The following is a 20,239-nucleotide window of genomic DNA, read 5'->3' as shown; positions in this document are numbered from 1 at the left end:
CAATAATTTAATTGTTCTGGAATAACTAATATGGAAAGGCACACTTATCAGATTGCTCACCCCCTCTGATGGAACATTGATTACATTTTAGGGGGTTGTGAAATCCCTAAAAAAAAATTACTTTTAGGACACGCAGGAATTTAGGGACTAAAAAGGCTACAAGACTGCAGTTGTCGCACTCTGCAGGTGCAGTTGCTAACCAGCTTACAGTAAATGAGGTAATGTAAAAAGGCATTCATGTTGCAAGGAGTACACAATCACATGCAAGGGCAATTAATGAAAACACTTTGAGGCTTGCATATGATTTGATGATGGAAATTAGCAGAGCTTCTGCTCATTTACTAAAGCACTGGAACAAATGCACTTGTAGAGTGCACATGCATTTTGCAAAGTGCAACATATATTTGCTTTAGACAAATCAACACCACAGAACATTCCAGCAAATTTTAACGAGGGTGGGGGTGGGGGGGTTGTGAAATCTAGATAATTGCTCATTAGCAGCAAACTATTTGGAGTGAGTTTAGGTGGGGGGGGGGGGGGGGTGGGGTTGTGAAATCTAGATAATTGCTCATTAGCAGCAAACTATTTGGAGTGAGTTTAGGTGGGGGGGGGGGTGGGGTTGTGAAATCTAGATAATTGCTCATTAGCAGCAAACTATTTGGAGTGAGTTTAGGTGGGGGGGGGGTGGGGTTGTGAAATCTAGATAATTGCTCATTAGCAGCAAACTATTTGGAGTGAGTTTAGGTGGGGGGGGGGGGGGGGTTTTGTGAAATCTAGATAATTGCTCATTAGCAGCACACTAAATACACTCAAACAAAATACATTCCAAATGAGTAGACTAGGTGGATATGTTCCCATCACTTCATGCTGGGAAGGTTATTGAAGGAAAATATACATGCATGACAAAAAATAACAGGAAAAAAATCCAGCATGTGTGAGGATAAAAAGGGGACATTCACACTATATTGCAATGATGGTAAGTAGTGTTTGAAGCAAGAAATACATCACATTATCAAAGATTACATAAAAGAACATGTGATACTAATAAAAGAAAAATATCTTACCTTAATATAGTCCTTCTGCAGGACCTGTATGATGGCAGAACAGGTCTCTGGGATAATGATCCCCAGAGCCTGGGGGGAGATGCCTGTCGAGAACTTAAGGTCCTGCAGGCTTCTCCCTGTGGCCAAATACCGCAAGGTAGCGACCAGCCTCTGCTCCGGAGTGATGGCTTGCCTCATGCAGGTATCCTGCCTGCTGATATAGGGGGTCAGCAAAGCCAACAAACTGTCAAAAACGGGGTCCGTCATCCGGAGAAAGTTCCTGAAATCCTCAGGATTATTCTCACGGATCTCACGGAGCAAAGGCATGTGACAGAACTGGTCACGCTGAAGCAACCAATTCTTGGTCCATGAACTCCTCCTCGCCCTGTTCATGGACTGGTCTTGGGCTGAAGAATAAACTACAGCACCAAGCACATACAATGCACGAGCTCTACGACGAGTACGTACAGGTAACATGGCTTCAAAACGGTCGGCTGGTCAGAACGCACTAAACAGAACGCACTGAAGAACAGCAAGGCCTGTGAAGAACGACCTGAAAATCAGGAACGAGCGGCCAATAAAACAAAGATTTCTCAATGCCAACTGACCAAACGCACTGAAAAGCAGATACAAACCTCACAAGCACAGACTGAACAACAGTTAAAACGAACTGAAAAATACGAGTCTCACAAGCGCGAATCGTCTCTCACCAAACTTCTACTAACACGAGATAAACACGAGATTAGCAGAAGGAGCCCAAAGGGTGTCGTACGGGCTATTGAACTTCCGTTTTATAGTCTCGTCGGACTTGGTGTACGTCACCGCGTACTAGGCTGTCGTACTTTTGTGTGGTCGTGTGTGTGTAAGTCCGTTCGTAAGAAAGTCTGCCGCAAGTCCGCCGAAGGTACGTCGGAAGTCTGTCGGACAGGCTGTCGGACTTTTGTAGACGAAAAGTCCGACCGTGTGTACGCGGCATTAGACTACTCAGAGGGAACAAGCAGACCAGTGTGCTAATTTCTATGCAAACCCATTGAAGATAATATAGCTCCATTTGTAAAGTTTCTGCAGCAGTTCAATGGCAAAAATATCTGAGAACCATGCCTGCAGATTCATCTTTCATGCTTTTAAATCAGTCAGGTTATTTAATAGCATTTAAAAATAGTATTGGAGAAAAATCTTTTCTATGTCTCTAATTATATGACACATGCTACCCAAGTCAGAAAATTGTCAGCTCTGATTATTACAAAATCTGATTATTTTGTTCATTTGTATTGTTTTTTGACACATTCTCCTTTGTATTAAACTGAATTTGGGGAAAGTATTATTTAATATAGGGGTATTTGGTAAAATAAAGTAATACAGTTTGAGAAATATGTGTCGCACCAAGTGAATAGAGGACAAAAAAGTGTTAAGACAAGATAACATAGGAGAAGGAAAAGAGCTACTGTAATTTAGGTGCTTCAAGTGGCAAATAACGAAATAATTTTGCGTTGTGATCATGACAGAATAGTAAATGGCAACAGTTGGCCTTCCACCACTATTGGAGAGTAAAAGTGTAAATTTTATGTATGACACTGGGTAGTTAGGCTATTCCTCTCCTGACGGGCTGTCAAGCTCCACTGTGTAATAAAATATAATTTAGTACTTTTAAGAAGATAAGTGATTTGGCCTCCTGGCTAGGTACATTTAGACATCATGAATAATAACATGTTTTTTTGCAGGGAATAAATCTCAAGACAGCGGCATTGCAGAGATGGAGGAGCTGCCTGTCCCTCACAACATCAAGATAAGCAACATCACATGCGACTCCTTCAAGATATCCTGGGATATGGATTCTAAGTCCAAGGAACGGATTACACATTACTTTATTGACCTGAATAAGAAGGAGAACAAAAACTCCAATAAATTCAAACATAAGGTAACCCATTACAATCCTTTAGTATTTCACATACAAAAGTAGTTGCTGGTGGGTTACCACCAGAGTACTCTGAGAATTATAGGATGACAGTGGGTGAATTAACCTGCCAGTGTGTATACAATGCATTGTACATATTTTTTACATGTATCATCATCATAATGATAATCTATGTTTTTATTACATGCTTGGTTTGCATTTTCAAGCGCAAATGTCTAGGAAAAATAAAAACAAACATTCAGTACATCTCTGCAATACATGCACATATCTCCATGTTTTACCCATTTATAAATGTTGCAAGTACAAAAAAGTTCCTCTTGGCCATCCATTGTGCTCTTAATCTCCCGTTTGCTATCCATTGTGGTAATGAACTCCAGCAGTTCTCTCCTGTAAAGGAAGTGCAGGACTAGATCATTTACAACTGGGAAATGGCTGCTGTATATTATCACAATAGGAACTGTGGAATTTTCTCCTGCGCCTATTTATTCTTTTTTCTGTATGTCTCTAGTGAATGAACAAACAAGGGGAAAATGGTAAATTACAGTAGCACATCATTGGAAGGGGCTAGACTTGTGTATTATCTACATAGACAGATCTCAGGCAGAATTCTAACCAATACATTTTAATGCACATGCATTTCCATAAAAGTCAATGAAAACGCGTCAGTGTGCAATAGTATGGAAAACGTGTGTACCTCAAAACAGGAGGGGAAATACAGCCACAGTCTGGCAATTTTGGCATTTGTCAGGTCGCCATTTGTGTCTAAGGATTTTTAGAAGGCTGGTTTGTGCTTCTGTGGGCTTCACTGCCTGTCTGTACAATCTGCCTTTGGCAGTAGTGCCAACGCAAATATTAGTGCTCCATCTGACTCTGCATGCTTCAGTCACGTACACAAACAAGGATTGGTGATTTATATGCCAAGGTTGTCAGTACTTAAATAAATTTTATGATGCTGTAGACAGATTGAAGAGCAATATGAATATTGCTATTTACACATTCCACATATCTTAGAAGAGAGATGCCTTTTCATGTCAATCTGCCATTTTACTAGGGCCCCAGCTAAAAGAGAGACATTGTTCTGTGATCCCAAAAAGGTGTTCCTGATTTTAACAGGGTCATGTGAGGATTGCAATGTCTTCAGGCACGTTAATACTGCCACAGACACCCATGGATAATAGATTGGATTAGAGGATAGTCATGCTAGGTTGACAATTTGTCATTCAAACACTTTTGCTTCTGCAATGTACATATAATGCTTATCTACTGTGTAAATGGATCTACATGGTTAGACATCATCAATATGGAACTCAGACAAGGCATATATACATTAATGTTCCTTGTACCAAGGTAAATAATTTAGTTTCATAAATGTGTACTGTAATGTGTAGTAACTTGGATATGACTGAAATCTACAACAGGTTGCTTTAAATTCACATAATAAAGTTAATTCCTTGCTTAGGTGGAGCTAAAACAGTTGTGAGATCCATGTAAATGAATACATGCATGAGGGTGTCGCTGAATTTACACCTTGCTTTGATGGCAGCTAGTCCAAGTCTACAAATGAAAATGATGACTATAAATGTCAAGCAGGGACTGAGACAATGAAGCTCAGACCTCTAATGTTAGCACATCACCATTGCGTTTTGAGGATATTTGTTGGTTCACACAGGTCTTTAAAATGTGTCAAAGGGAATTTCAGAATCTGAATAACAGACTTTTCCCTGGCCTCAGGGACTGATGGTCTGATCTCTGAGAGAACAATTATATAGTAAGTAAGACAAATTGAATTATTCCAAGGCTGTGTTGACATGTTTGGGTGTGTGGACCTGTTTGTGCAGAAGTCCATCTCTTGATGTAGATGACATCATGTGCACCTTGCCATTGTTTGGCATGACACCCATAATTGCAGTGATTTGTGCTTGTAAATCAAGTGTGATTACTCCTGCACTTACCTGCTGCACATGTAGGTTCAAGTCCATAACCATCTAAGAATGACTTATTGTTTCCTGTTTTTTTTCTCAAATAAACTTTTAATTTATTTACACAAAAGCTCCACCCAGCACTAGAAACAAATGTCTCATGTAAAGAAAAATTGTCGCTGCAAGTATTTTTCTTTGACGATTTACCCCCCTTCCCTGTATCTTCTCCCCTGCAAGTCTCATGTATATTGCAATCAGTACAGACCTTCATGTGGGACATGCAGAGCTGTGTCCATCCTCCTCTCCCCTCCTCATTTTGTCTCTGTAAACTGCATAGGAAAACAGCAGCGCAGAGAACGAGGAGAGGCTCTGCACTGTGTGCTTACTGTGTGTGAAGCAGTGGTGGGGGGGAGAGATGCTGGCTGCCATGTGGGACCCGAAACACCACACAAGCTGCGAGGCAGGTGTCACTGCCGCCCATACCAGTGTGCCCCTGCCAGGCAAGTCACAGGAGCCATGTGCTGGAACCTGTTCTGGCACTGGGCTCCAAGGTTCAGATACTGTGTTCAGATCCTGGGGATTGGCTTTTACCGCCCCCTCTGCGCCCTCAGGCGGCTGCTTAAGCTGCCTACTGCTTGCGCCAGCCCTGTTGCCATCCCCCTTGACCCTCCTGTCCAGGTTCACCTTCCTTCTGCTTGTCAGCGGTGTAGCATACTAAATTCTTTCCCTGCACCACTCTACATATGTGGGAGGAGCAGCCTAAGGGTTGGCAAGAAAGGGACACGATCTACTTGTCACCTGCCCATGATTGATGGGTTGCCAACTCCCTGCTCTAGGGTTTCATTAACGGGGTTCCACCCAAATTTTGAACAATATCTGTATGTATTCTCTTCCTTGCCTAGATGCTGACATGCCGTTTAAAAAAATTTAAATCGCCGTAATTACCTTTTTATTTTTCTATTCTTCTTTGCACTTCCTGGTTCTCCTCCCGTGGAAGTAGGCGTGTTTCTAGCCTCTCCCAGACTCCTGGGAGCTAGTCTCAGGCTTCCCAGGATGCCACTGAGCATGTGCAGGAACGAGCGGTGAATGCTGGGAGCACAGCATTCACCACATCCAGGAAATAAATGCTTGTGGGCTTCAAATGCCCACAATGAAGATGGAAACCGCCTGCAGTGAATAATATAAGTTATTCTTTCCGGCGAAATCTGACACAGGCGGACATATTACACACTATATGTGAGTATGTAATGCTGAGAAGAAAAGTTTGTGAATGAACTCAAAAAAAAAAAAAAAACGATAGGTGGACCCCCGCTTTAAGGATTTGCTGTGGGGCTTCAAACATCTTGTTGTCTACACATATAGCACTGCAACTTAAAAGCATAGTCCACCTTTTATATCAGGTTTCATGTTATATCCCAACCCTCCACCCTCAAACCACCCCTCTCCCCCACTTACCAAAATCGCTTCTTCCTGCACAAACGCGTTTTTGTTTTGCATTTAGTGTGCAGCTATGCATGGTTTTGCTCGCACAGCTGCATCATTCATTCACAAGGATCTATTAATGGTAAAAACTACAACTCCCATATTCCCCCGAGGCAGAAGGACTTGTAGATCACACAGCTTTAACACTGTACTTGTAGTCCATTTACTTCCTCCTGCCCAATAACAGAAGGTCTGTACCTCTGTATGGTGGGGGTAAACAATGCAGGAGCCTGTTTGTTGCATATGTGACAAACTACTCGTTGTTGCTGTGTTCTTCAGGACCCAGTGCAAAAATGTTTGAATAGCACATTTTTTTATTAATTCAGTGTTATATTTTCCAAAGGTGGGCTATACCCTTTAAATTGAGCATGATTCAGATTTCCTGGCAAGAACTTTCCATCACAACAAATAATTATAGAAATAACCTTGTTTTCCCAGCGTTAATATTTTGTTGTAGCTGCCAATTTCCTAGCAGTTATTTTTTTTTCTTTTAATAAAAACAACATACTCAGTCTGTAGCCAGCAGTACAATAATTAAAAGAAAGGACATTATTAAAACAAAATGAAATGATGGCTAGCAAAGCCAATTCCAATATGTATTTGGAAATAAAGAGTTTTTGGCTTGCTTGTTTATACAAATAGCTCTACATGGTAAAAAGATGTATGTTTTGTTTGGTGGTCATTATAGACTGAAGTTGTAATGTGCAATATACTGTATATCGTAAACCCCAGAAAATCTGTTTTTAATACATATATATGTGAAAATGTATGCTAAAAAAGGGAGCTAAAATAAACATGGTTATTATAGCCTGGCAGGGTCAAACGTTCTCATCAAAATACAATAACTAAGATGGAAGTACATAATCAGGTTGTCATATGTTAGTTTATCAAAGCCTTAGCGGTTACATATAATTTTCTATACATATTCAGAGATGAGCAAGCTTCCAAAAATCTATGCAATTTACATTGCTAATAGAGATTGATTATCACAGATAGGCTATAGGAGGATGTAGGAGTGGGTTTAATTCACAGCACTTTGCCAGATAAAGTTTGGCCAAACAATTAAACACAGGTAAAATATTTATATCCTACTTGTACAGTATAAGACACAAGGCTTGTATTCATAGACCATTGGTTATATGCAGAATACATTCAGGTGAATGGACATAGGTAAAAACACTTGCTAGGGCCCCACTCATTTTTTGAGACTTCAGTTTTTTTGTTTAGGTGATGAGCATCTTTTACTTTTGGAGGAGTTTTTTAAAAATTATCTTAAGGATTCCTTTTTTTCTTCTGACAATATGCTGTTAAGTTCTGACTGCTTATTGCTCTGGGTTATCTAGCATTTTCTGGATCAATAACCCTCAATGTTAGTCAGATCTTGGGGGTGGTACACAGACCCCACTGTGTGGGGCCAGACTATAATGTTTGTTTTAGCCACTGGATTCTGCATTAGGCATTCACTTTGGCATGAAATGCAAGGTGTGTAGTTTGCCACAGGGTATTATACAGGTCCAGGGCCATGGTCCATCTCCATTCTACCCAGACCATGAAGACCTCTTTGTGGGTATGCCCTCCATGACAGTCGAAGCCTGCATCCCTAATGGGTCCAGCGATGTGGATGAGGTTAAACAGGGTTTCTCTATTTCTGATGGGTTTCTAGCTATTAGTAGATATCCTGCAGTGCTTAGAACACAATGAAGATACAGAGGAAGAAAAATTGTCTCTAATGTTTTCAGCTCCATAAGTCATTTTAAATGTGGCATCTTTTTCACCATCTGGACTTGGTCTTAGGATGATGACACAGTCACGACAGGCCTCGTGACTGAAGCACTTCTGCCTGCCTTGTCTGCCGAAATAGGCACACAGTTTGTTTTTCTGCTACATAGATACCACCATAGGAACATGGTCAGCGCCTGGGTTATTGAATTTTCTGTCTTCTGGAAACATAAAACGCTAGTCTTCTGCATCGCATTATGTGAGACCTCCTATGCACATGCAGGTCTAGCCCTGCAGCTGGTAATTGCAGTCATAACTGTTTGCTAGAATATTTCTAACTGGACAAGACAAAAGAACAGAGAACATAAACCTTAGAACAATTGCAGCTGATGCCCTCAGCCTTGTTTGTTTTGATTCTCTATATAGAATGTAATTCACCAAGTATTTTTATAATGTTTCATCTCAGCGCATATACACAGTATTTTGTGGTTAAAAGCCTGGTCTGCTGAACCTGCTTGTAAGAAGCAACACCTGCACTTTTGATGGTGAACATCTGTTTGGAGAACTTTTAAAATTGTTCAGCGAAGTCACTGGGGTAAAGGTGCTTTTGCCCCAGAGGAAAGAGCTCAAGTCTCCTACTTTTACAGCTACTACCTCTACTCAGCCAAAGGGGTCTTTTCCCAATTCCCAGGCGTCCACCTCAAAACCAAGGCTTAGTACTTCTAGTTGTCGCAAGCCTTGGACCCCTAAGTAAAACAAGTTTGCCCAGAAGCCCTCCATGCAAAGGAGTGTCCCTACTCCTTGGAGTGGGGGGACATCTATTGACAATTGCGCCCTTCTGCATCCGTGATATCCCGGACCTCTGTGTCTAATGAGCCATTTCAAAGGGGTTCAAAATAAAATTTATACTTCTGCACTTTTCTTGCTCCTTACACTTCAAATCAGCCAGGGTCAGCTCAAAAACAAGCAACTTTACTGGCAGCCTTATGCTAACTTCAGTCACAAGGAGTGGTTGTGCCAGTTCCTTCAGTGGAAAGGTTCTGAGGTTTTTATTCAATCCTGTTCGGAGTTTCCAAACTAAATCAGGGCATCTGTGCCTTATTGGACTTAAAATCTCTAAACAGATTTCATGGTACCAATATTCTGTATGGAACTGGCAAAATCTTCCTCAGTTCTTTCAAACCTTTGGTTATTCAGCTTTCCAAAATCTGTCCTCCAGCCCTTACACCATCTGGAATACCTGGTGTCTAACCTTGTACACAGCCCAAACCAGAACTTTCATTCCTCCAGAAAATATTGCCTCTTTAATATTGCACACAGGGACCCTCTGACGCACCCTCCAATAGCCCCATCTGTTTGCTTCTGTGTGAGAGTTCTGGGCCTTACATTGTGGAACAATCCGTTTCACTCTCTGGACTGCGCTATGCATCTATTCAGCCACACAAGTCTTTCCCTGACATGGTGAATTTCCAACTCTGCCCCGGAGTCAGGAAGTGCCTTCCTTCCCATGCTTTGGAAATTGGCAACAACGGATACTAGCTGGGGGTTGGGAGTTCACTCAACTCCCTAACTGTCCAGAAGACATGGTCCTCAGGGGAGTCGAGACTCCCTATCAACATTTCAGAACTAAGAGCCATCATATTCTAAAACAATGAACCTCTCTTCTGTAATGTCACCCAGTCTGGATGCAGTCAGACAATAACATACATACATATAATAAACACAAAATACAATTTTTATTCATTAACATCATATCATAAAACATAGTGACATTGAAATACACATGAAGTTGCAGCATAAAAAAGATGGAAGAGGCCCAAACCAACTGCCAAACAGACAGATAAAATACAACGCGTTTCGACATGTGAAGTGAGGGTCTTCTTCAGGGAAAAAGGAAAGGGGGCTGAAAGGCTTCCATAAAAATATGAACAATCTATGAGGTTGATACAAAATATAATAGTTATATATATAATGTCATACAAATATAACCAACAATAATTCAATTGTTACAGATCCATATATATTATTATCAAAAACTGACCTTGTGTGTTTAATGTTATATGCACTGGAGATCAGTTGCTCAAGGCAAGAAAAAAGGGATGGAGATGTCCACATAAAGAGAAAGCAAGATGTCAGGTCATGTGCGAACCTCCTCCCCTGCACTGCCAGAGTATCGTGCAGAAAGGAGGATGGAAAACAGACACGAGACAAAAGGGGGACAGGTAGGTCAGCCAGACAGGGCAAATCACATTGGCTTGAGGACAGAGAGAATATTCTTTAGTGACTAATGTGGCATCTATGGCCGCAATATATACCTATTCACAAAAACAAAGTATGAAAAAGATTTAATGACTGATCTGGATAATAAGCCAAAATAGAGTTGATTAAATAATGTTATTAATGGTTGTTATTCAAAAAGGAGATGGAGACCATACAGTAATTAACATACCTATTAATGTTGTTTTTAAGATCACTTCTGATCCAAAAGGGCACAATAATACAGTGCAGTGAGACCCCAGAGGAGGATTTTTCCACAAGAGTCTCAAAGGTGGAGAAAATTCATGAGCCACAGATGGCAAGACAAAAAAACAATATGCCTATATTTAATATATATAGGGATGAGGAGGGACAGTAAACCTGGGTTGAAAAAAAAGAAATAAATATAGAAGACTTAAATAGAGTTGAGGTGTGTGAAAATATAAAACACACATCAAAAAGTTAAACAGGAATCTTAACCCATAGAAAACGGCGCTGTCTGCCACCTGGACTTGTTGCCTCCAGAGTGCATCAAAACAGAGTGAAAATAGTTGCTGTTAAATAGAGCTCTGAGTAGTAATTACTAGCCAGGCTAGATGTAACACACCTGGGGCAGTGTGAGACGCCCCCAAGGTGTGCCCTCCCCTTCCCACCATCATCCAGATCCCCACATCTCCCCTGGGGGGCGGCATGCCGCTCCACCCCGCCCACACACTGGTTCTAACGTGTGTGGGAATATCAGGAAGCGCCGCCATGGAGACCGGCCGAGGCTGGTCACATGACAGTGCCAGCGCATCGAAACCGATTGGAAGACAACAGGGGCATTGCCATGGAAGCACGGCCGAGGCCGTCCACATGACAGGGCGGCTAAGACGCCTGCCCACTGATGCCACATAGGGCAAAGGGACGCAGGGAAACCCTGTGTCCCAACCCAAACCAATGCTGCCGTTACTGCCCTCTGGAGGAGGAGCGGTCCGTATGGCTTGGGTGCGCCAGCTGGGAAATAGCTGACAGCACAACAGTAGAGCCGCACATAGACCAGAACAGTGGAAAATTGTGAAAAGATTATAAATAGAAAAGAAAGAAGAAAAAAATGGGGAAAAAAGAGAAGGAGAGGAAAAGAAATAGCCAATCGATATTGGAAATAAAAGGAAAAGAAAAAATAAGGAAAAAGAAAAAAGAAGAAAAAAGGAAATTAGACCTAGGAAACTGAGGGGATGCCATTGGTTGTCGCATGAATATTCCCAATGTCAATGTGATCCACAAAGAGGAAAAACAAAAACAAAAAAAAGAGGAAGAGAAAAGAAAATTAAAAAAGGGAGAAAAATGGGGGGGAAAGAAGGAGGGGGTAAAAATAAAAAAATCAAAGAATGCAAAAAGATTTCTGTACAACCCATGAGGTTAATGAGTGACTTGACAGTTATGACATTCATAAACACAATATAGAAACCCTAGAGTTACAACCTTTATAGCAACCCATTAAGGCCAATTCATTGAACAAATTTCAACTTGAATCGGCCATATATATAAATGGGAAATGAAAAATATCATATATGTTCAAGGGAATAACTCAAATTAGTTGGGCTATAGAGTAATCTTAATTAGAATTCGTTCTCTGGACAACCAGAGACAAATCCATCCAAAAAGGGCTTATAGGAAACTGACTCATTCAGGCCAGGGAAGGTGGTAGCATTAAGTCGAAAAATCCATTGTTGCTCCAGCTGCAACAATGTTTTATTCCAGTCCCCGCCTCTGAGGCCTGGGTGAACATGATCCAGTATTAAAAACTTGATTCGTGGGAAAATCCCGCAGTGGAAAGATATAACATGATGTCCCAATGGTAAATCAGAGTTGGAGGATCGCATACTATGGTTATGTTTGTATGCCCTCTGCCAGAGTTGCATTTTGGTTTTACCCACGTAGAAAAAATAGTCGCATTGGAGTAAATATACAGCACCACTTGTACGACAAAATGTCTAGGAACAAAACAAAATTTATTTGGGAGATCTGGGTGCTTTGCCACATTCATATATTGACAGTATCCACATCCCCCACACGTGTAGGTACCAGGTCTTTTGCAGGGATCCTCCGCCCAGCTTGAATTCACTGCAGACAAGCCTGTCTCTCAGAGACCTAGCTCTCCGGAACGTAAAAGATGAACGTTCCGATATGCATGATCCCGCTTTGGGATCAAGCGTCAGAACGTGCCAATATTTGTTTATGATCCGTTTAAAACTTTCCTGTTGACTTGAAAAACGAGTTATAATTCTAAGTTGACCAGCATCGGATTTTTCAATTTTCGCTTTGTACAGTAGATCTTGCCTATTTTTAGTTATTGCTTTTTTAAAAGCTCGCTTAAGGCATTTGTTAGAATATCTCAGAGCTTGTAATCTCAGCTTCAATTTATCAGCTTCCTCTTTAAAAATGATATCATTCGAACAATTTCGCCTGATACGGATATATTGTCCATAGTGTATTGAATTGACCAAACTTCTAAGATGAAAGCCGGTGGCATGAAGTATGCCATTACCAGCAGATGGTTTACGATAAAGGCTGCTAGATAGCATGCCTTCCTCATCTTTATGGATATATATATATATATATATATATATATATATATATATATATAAATTTTATTTTTGTTGGGTTACATGACATTTTGAAGCTAAGGTTAAAAGTGTTAACGTTAAGGATCTGCACAAAAGTATATAGCAGCTCATCAGAGCCACTCCACACTAAAAAAATATAATCGATGAAACAAAACCAAAGGGTCACATGGCCATATAGAAAGGCCAGATCATCCAAATTACTAATCCCTTTTCTTTTACATGTTGTACAAGGGATGTGGACCTGAACCTCGTCTTTCCCATCCAATTAGTCCACTTTTCGTCCATATAATATAATACATAAAACCATCAAGACTCACCAGAAGTAGAGCTGCCCTAAGAGAAACATAGTTGATCCTCTCCTATGTGCAAATTCACATTCCAGGTTTCTTGACAGCCACTTCCCTGCCATGGACAATTGGCAGGTGGACTTCCTAATCTGCCATCTCCTAGAGACGGAGAGTGGTCTCTGTACCCAGAGATCTTCCAGACACTGCTGAAGGTGGGGGAAAGCAGATGCTGACATTCTGACCTCCAGGTTCAACAACAAACTAAACAGGTTTATAGCCAGGACCAGGGATCCTCTGGCCTTCACAGTAGATACCCTGGTGATCTACTAGACTCTACTCATTCCCCCTGGTAAGGATTTTCCTTCAACAGGTACTCATTGTAATGGTAGAAAGGGTTCTGGGGAAAATCATCGCACCAAATTGGCCCAGAAAGACATCATACACAGACCTACTAGACTCCTGGAGGACAAGCCTTGGCCACTTCCAAACAGACCACACTTAATGGCACAATTCCGCCTATTCCACCCTGCTCCTCAGTCGCTGTCTCAGAAGGCATGGCTGCTGAAACTTAAGTCCTAAAGAATAGGGGTATCTCTGACTTCATTATCCCCATCTTACTCGCAGCAAGAAAATCTACTTCTTGCAAAGTCTACTATTGTACAGGGAAGGCTTGCTTTGCTTCATTTTTCTTGTTGTCCGTATCTTGGCCTTACTTCAAACTCGTCTTGAGCAAAGGCTGACCCTGGGTACCCATAGGGGACAGGTTTCTGCCTTATCTATTCTCTTCCAGAAACCTCTCACTTTGTAATTTTCAATCAAGACTTCTCTTCAGGGAGTTGCTCATATCCGTCCCCCAGTTCCAACCCTCTGTTTCCCTTTTGGGATCTCAAGTTAGTGCTCTCTTTACTTCAGAAAATTCCCTTCCATTTGACCCAATTAGGGATATCTCTTTGGGACACCTAACATGTAATGTCTCTCTGGGGCCATTATGTTAGGAGAGTTTCTGAACTGGCAGCCTTTTTATGTATTGCACAGGGTCAATGTGGTCTTCTTTTCTACTCAAAGTGGTCTCTCCTTTTCCACCTCAATGAGGATATAGTCTTGCCCTCCCCCTGTCCTGTTTAAAAAAAAAAAAAAAAAATTCCTTACACTGTCTGGATGTTGTCTGGCAGCCTCAGATTCTATTTGCAAAACAGAGTTCTTTTTTGTTCTACCTACAGGCTCTTTTAAGGGAAATCCTGCCTCCCGCTCCACCATTGCTAGATGGATCAGACAACTTATTTTTAGTGTCAGTGCAATCATTTTCAATGGTTATCAATCATATCAGTCAAACTGAATCGGCTGGTGTGCTGTGCATTGACACGTCAACTAAAGCTGCACACCTATAGAAAATGGGTATTAAAAAGAATGAACCCCCTTTAAATAATCACATTTTGTTGCTCTGCAGCCTGAAATGAAGACAGACACAATTTTTGTTTTATTCCGTTGTATTTGCCGATGCAACTTATAACATCCAAGTGAAAGATATAACACACCAACATGCCAGAGAATAATAAAAAAAAATAAATTCAAAGACAGATTTACTGAGTTGGAAAAAGGATCACCCCCCTAAAAATGACTTGAAAACGTAATCACGTGTAGCTAATCACCTTCTCAACTCTTAACTGTAATCCGCTGTGGTCATTTTGATTATTGCAGCATGAAAAGTGCTTTCCTGGCTGGAGTATTTCAGTCCTTGGTAGTGCAACTAAAGCAAACCATCAACTATGGGTGGCAGGGCACTGTCAAAAGATCTCTGGGATAGAGTTGTGGACAGGCACAATTCAGGAGATGGATACAAAAAAAAATTCAACGGCTTTATCAATGCCTAGAAGCATAGTGAAGTCTAGTATTAAGAAGTGGAAGGTATTGGGTACAACGCAGACCCACAGATCAGGACATCGCTCCAAACCTGGATGAAAGAGCCAGGAGAAAACTGGTCAGAGAGGCTACCAAGAGGTCTACAGCAACTCTGAAGCAGTTGCAGGAAATTTTGACGGAGTAGTCATTGTGTGCATGTGACAACAATATCACAAATTCTCCACAAATGTGGCTTGTATGGGAGGGTTGTAAGAAAAAAGTCACTCCACAAAAATAGCCACATGCAGTCACGACTGAGCTTTGCCAAAACAAACCTTGAAGATTATGAGGCCACATGGAGAAAGGTGTTATGGTGAGATGAGACTAAAATTTGAATTATTTGGCCTCAACACCAAATTATATGTCTGGTGGAAATCCAATACAGCTCACCATCCAAATAACACCATTCCTACAGTAAAGCATGGAGGTGGTAATATCCTATTATGTGGGTGTTTCTCTTTAGCAGGGACTGGAGCACTTGCCAGGATAAAAGGAAAAATGGATGCGGCAAAATCACATCAAATTCTCAAGAAAAATCTTCTGCCCTCTGCCAGAAAGTTGTCAATGGGAAGAAGGTTTACCTTCCAACATGACAATGACCCAAAGCACACAGCAAAAATTACCACAGAGTGGTTGAAGGTGAAAAGGGCAAATGTCCTTGCATGGCCCAGTCAGAGCCCAGAATTAAACCCCATTGAAAATCTGTGGAATGGCTTGAAGACTGCAGTCCACAAAGGGTCACCATCAAATTTAACTGAACTTGAGCAGTTCTGCAAAGAAGACTGCATACTTCCCAACTTTTTGAGATGGGAACGAGGGACACCTATTAGCAAAAGTATGTTGTTATAGGTCACACCCTTTGCCATGCCTCCTTAAAGGAGATTTATACAAAAAAAAGTTTTAGTTAAACCCACAAGTGTTTTTTTTTCACCACTACTATTCCTTTATACTAGCTTTTTTTAAATTTACAAATGCAGCAATTTAGAAATTGGATGAAAGGTTTAGCACTGGAAAACACTTTTTGAAAGATAAAAAGTGCATTTTATATACAACTATATAGATCAGACCAAAATGAGGGACAAATGAGGAGGAAAGAGGGACTTTGTCCCAAATCAGAGACAGTCCCTCAAAATCAGGGACAGTTGGGAGCTATGAGACTGGGCAAATATTGCAAAGTCTAGATGTGCAAAGTTAGCAGAGACATATCCCAACAGGTAAAAGGGGTTCAACAAAATACTGACACAAGGGGTGATCCTTTTTCCAACTCAGTGATTCTGTTTTTGAATTTATATAAAAAGAAGCCGACATGTTGGTGTTCTACGTTTTCCTTTTGGATGTTATGGACTAGTCTATGGACACTACAAAGCACTTACTCTGTAGTCACTAGTCTATTTTGGAAGCAAGCAAGAAAGGGTGGCTATGTTCCTTCATATAGCAAGATCATGGAGAACGCGTGCATCTACCCGCTAACAGGAAGTCATACTTGAATAGAGTCTAGTGTCATTTTTAAGGTTAAAGTGGTTGTAAAGGCTGAAGATTTTTTAAGTTTATGCATTCTATGTAAAACAACCTTCTGTTTGCTGCTCCCCCTACAGCCACCTAATACTCACCTGAGCCCCTTCTTGATCAAGCAATGAGCACGAGAGCCTCGGCTGTCCCAGGACTCTCTCTTCTTATTGGCTGAGACGGCTCCCACTGCTGTCAATCACAGCCAGTGAGCCAATTAGGAGAAAGTGGAGAGCAGGGGGTGAGCTGCGGCTCTATGTGTCTTATGGATGCATAGAGCAGAGCTTGGTAGCAAGCACGTACTAGTGCCCCCATAGCAAGTGGTTTGCTATTAGGGGCACTTGCCAAGAGGGAGGAGCCAGGAGTGCTGGTGGGGGGACCTGAGAAAAAGAGGATTGGGGCTGCTCTGTGCAAAACCATTGCATAGAGCAGGTAAATATGACATGTTTGTTTGTGTTTCTTTTTTTATCAAAAATACGTTTATTGAAAAACGTAATACACAATACACTGAAGACAGTACAGGTGCACTTTGATATACAGCAAGCATAAACATAACACAGTTCCAGATGTCAGCATAAAACCACTTAACCCGACTCGAATGCCCATCCTACACCTCTTACCCAAAGTCCATATCAAATACATTAACTGTGACCCAGAGTCCACTCAATAAATCAATAAAACATCTTACATCAACAGTCTATCCAACACCAGGTCTACTGGGGAGAGTTCTGAAGTATTCAGCCATGAGTCTCATATGTCAATAATCCCTGTGCTGGAAAATATACTTCTCCAGACGTAAGGTATCCCCCATTTGACAAAGTCACTCTTTGAGCGTAGGAGGTTCAACTGCCTTCCAGCACCTTCCAGCACCTAAGGATAAGTTTATGAGCTTGGAGCAAAGCCCTGGCAACAGCCTCTTTAGGTTTTTCCTCAATGGAAATGTCATCCAGGATACCTAGTATAAAAGGCCTAGGGTCAATAGGGATAGTACTCTGAAATGCTCTATTAAAGTGTAAGTAAACCCCCTATCGTTTTCAGCCAAGGAAGCTGCCATCTTTGCCTCTGTTAATCTACAACTGCCATGATGCTGCACATGTGATCAGTTATGACACCAGCCTTTGGATTGTTTGACAGTTTAGTTGAGAGCACAACCAATGGAAGTGTTACATTTCCGGCTTGTGCCCTAAATGAAACTGTTTTATTGGATGGGTTTACTTCCGCTTTAGTGGTATCAACCACCCCCGCCCAATAAAGGTGCAGTTTTGGACATCTCCAGAGTAGATAGATCAAGTCGCCATGGTCCCTAGAGCATATGGTACACAATGGGTCATCTTGCACCCCCATTTGGCACAGTCTAGCTGGCGTGAGGTGCACTCGCAAAACAATGTAAAGTTGGGACAGGCGCTGGGTGACATTGAAAGGGCAGGAGTGTACTGCCTGCAAGGCCTCCTCCCACTGCTCATCCTTAAATCCCTCTCCCAATTGCTCATAATCCCGGTAGGGAAACCTCTTCGGAAAATGGACGCTAGCATACAGTAACAGTTTGATATAAACCTTTTTAGACTTTAGCCATGTAATGAAAAGTAGGAGACAGGGAGTGTAACCCAAATAGGATTATAACTAGTAAAACTGGTAACATCTTGAAGTTGCCTAGTCTTATTCCACACCTTTTGCATGAGGACATACATGGGAAATCGTTTGTTGGATTTGGCAAATGCTAGAACCAGACCCATAGCTACCTCATTAACCCTGGTTACCTGACACATCAAGGCGACTGTGGTGTACACCTCTCCACCCACATCCATTGAACTTACAGACATGGCTCTAGCGATATGCTGCAGCTGCGCTGCAAGATAATAGCCATGGATTGGGCAACGCCATCCCCCCGCCTCTTTTGGTTTCTGTAATTGCTCCAGTTTAATTCTCGGGGGCCTATCTAACCAGATAAAGGACCTGAATGCATAATGCAGAACATTTTTAAGGGGATCACCATTGGGGTATTATGTAGGACATACAGAAGTTATGGCATAAAAATCATCTTGATTAAGTTGATTCTCCCCACCATGGACAGCTTTAGCCCAAACCTTAACTTTATCTCAAATGTGTCCCAATAGTGGGGACAAGTTAAGAGAAATGTTATCTAAAGGCTTGGCCGTGACATAAATTCCCAATGATTTAAAGGACAAGGATATTGAAATATTTTGTATCATGTGGTCCTGACTGTTGAGAGAGACCTCAATCAGCATTACAGATGATTTAGTCCAGGGGTCTCAAAGTGGTGGCCCTCCAGCTGTTGCTAAACTACAAGTCCCATGAGGCCTTGCAAGGCTGACAATTACAAGCATGACTCCCTCAGGCAAAGGCATGATGGGACTTGTAGTTCCACAGCAGCTGGAGGGCCACCAGTTTGAGACCCCTGATTTAGTCCAATTGATCAGTCCTGAGAACGTACCAAAGGTGGATATAACTGACATGGCTTCCTGCAAGGATTCGGGAAGTATCACCTAGAAGGAGCATCATATCCGCATAAAGAATGATGTTTTCCTGATATTCACCATATTAAAACCCCTGAATACTTGGATTAGAGTGGATCATGGCTGGCAATGGCGAAAAAAGAAGAGAGGACAGCGGACATACCTACAAAGAAAAGGCTTGTGAGACTCGCCCTGCCTCTCTAATCGCCGCCACAGGAGCATTGTATAGCAATTGAACCCATGATAGGGTTTTATTTTTAAAACAAAACTTTTAATGCCACTTTAAGTTCACCTTTCAGGGAAAAATAACACTGCCCAAAAAAAAAAAATTCTTGGTGTCTTGCTTTTTAGACCTGTTCTTGGGGTTATTTGGGGCGCTGATTCACATAATTGCATTGGGCAGACTGCATCAGCTCTTGTTTCTGAGATATGGTCGAATTTATATAATTTTTTAGTCAGTTTTTGAAAAGATCTTGCTGATCAACTTGTTCTTCTGTCACCTAGTTTTTTGTGTACAAATTGGCAGATATAGTGAGAGTGTTTACGTACTTCCAACTGTAATTTTACATCGGAAACACTGGATTCTAAAGTATAAGTTATTGACTGTGTTATAGTTATGATCTGATTTGTCACTCATATGGTTTTCATTTTTGCAGATCGAGCACCATAGAGGTTATGGCTACTTCACGATGGTGCTGCATATTTTGCTATATTTATATAATTTTATAATGTAATATTTTGAAGAACATAGTAAAGAGTGGTATATGAACTTTTATGCTGTATCTCAAAAAACTAGAGCTAATAGGGAAAAATTGGTGCCATTTTTGGAAACCATGGGAACAGGTTTAACATTGAAGCACCATAATGTGTGTTGGCTTATTTAATAAATGCACATATTTATGCAGAAAAAATATGGGTTTAACATGTTATAAAGGTGAACTTAACCTTCCGGCAGGGTTCACACTGCATTTCACAGCAGGAGTCCGGGTGCGTCCCTGTTCACCGTTTCAGGTCTGATTTCAGTCTGAATTTTTGGCTGAATCCGGACCTGAAATGGACCAGAAGACGCACAGGACTCCTGAGCAATCCGCTCCGGAGATGTGTGAACTGGCTCCATTGAGAGCTGGTCA

The 20,239-nt window shown here is 41.4% G+C and overlaps 1 protein-coding gene across 3 annotated transcripts in view; it reads left to right on the top strand.

The window, feature by feature from the left end:
- PHYHIPL (phytanoyl-CoA 2-hydroxylase interacting protein like) overlaps positions 1–20,239 on the top strand; it is a 224,061-nt gene that overhangs the window by 120,782 nt on the left and 83,040 nt on the right. For all 3 annotated transcript variants that reach the window (XM_073596311.1, XM_073596313.1, XM_073596312.1), the window contains exon 2: positions 2,765–2,961. In XM_073596311.1, the coding sequence (XP_073452412.1) occupies positions 2,765–2,961 (197 nt within the window). The remainder of the gene's footprint in view (positions 1–2,764; positions 2,962–20,239) is intronic.

This window comes from Aquarana catesbeiana, linkage group LG08, assembly GCF_042186555.1.
Source record: "Aquarana catesbeiana isolate 2022-GZ linkage group LG08, ASM4218655v1, whole genome shotgun sequence".
In the NCBI taxonomy this organism is placed as follows: Eukaryota; Metazoa; Chordata; class Amphibia; order Anura; family Ranidae; genus Aquarana; species Aquarana catesbeiana.
Note: the sequence above shows the minus strand (reverse complement) of the source record. Positions and strands in the feature narration are given on the sequence as shown.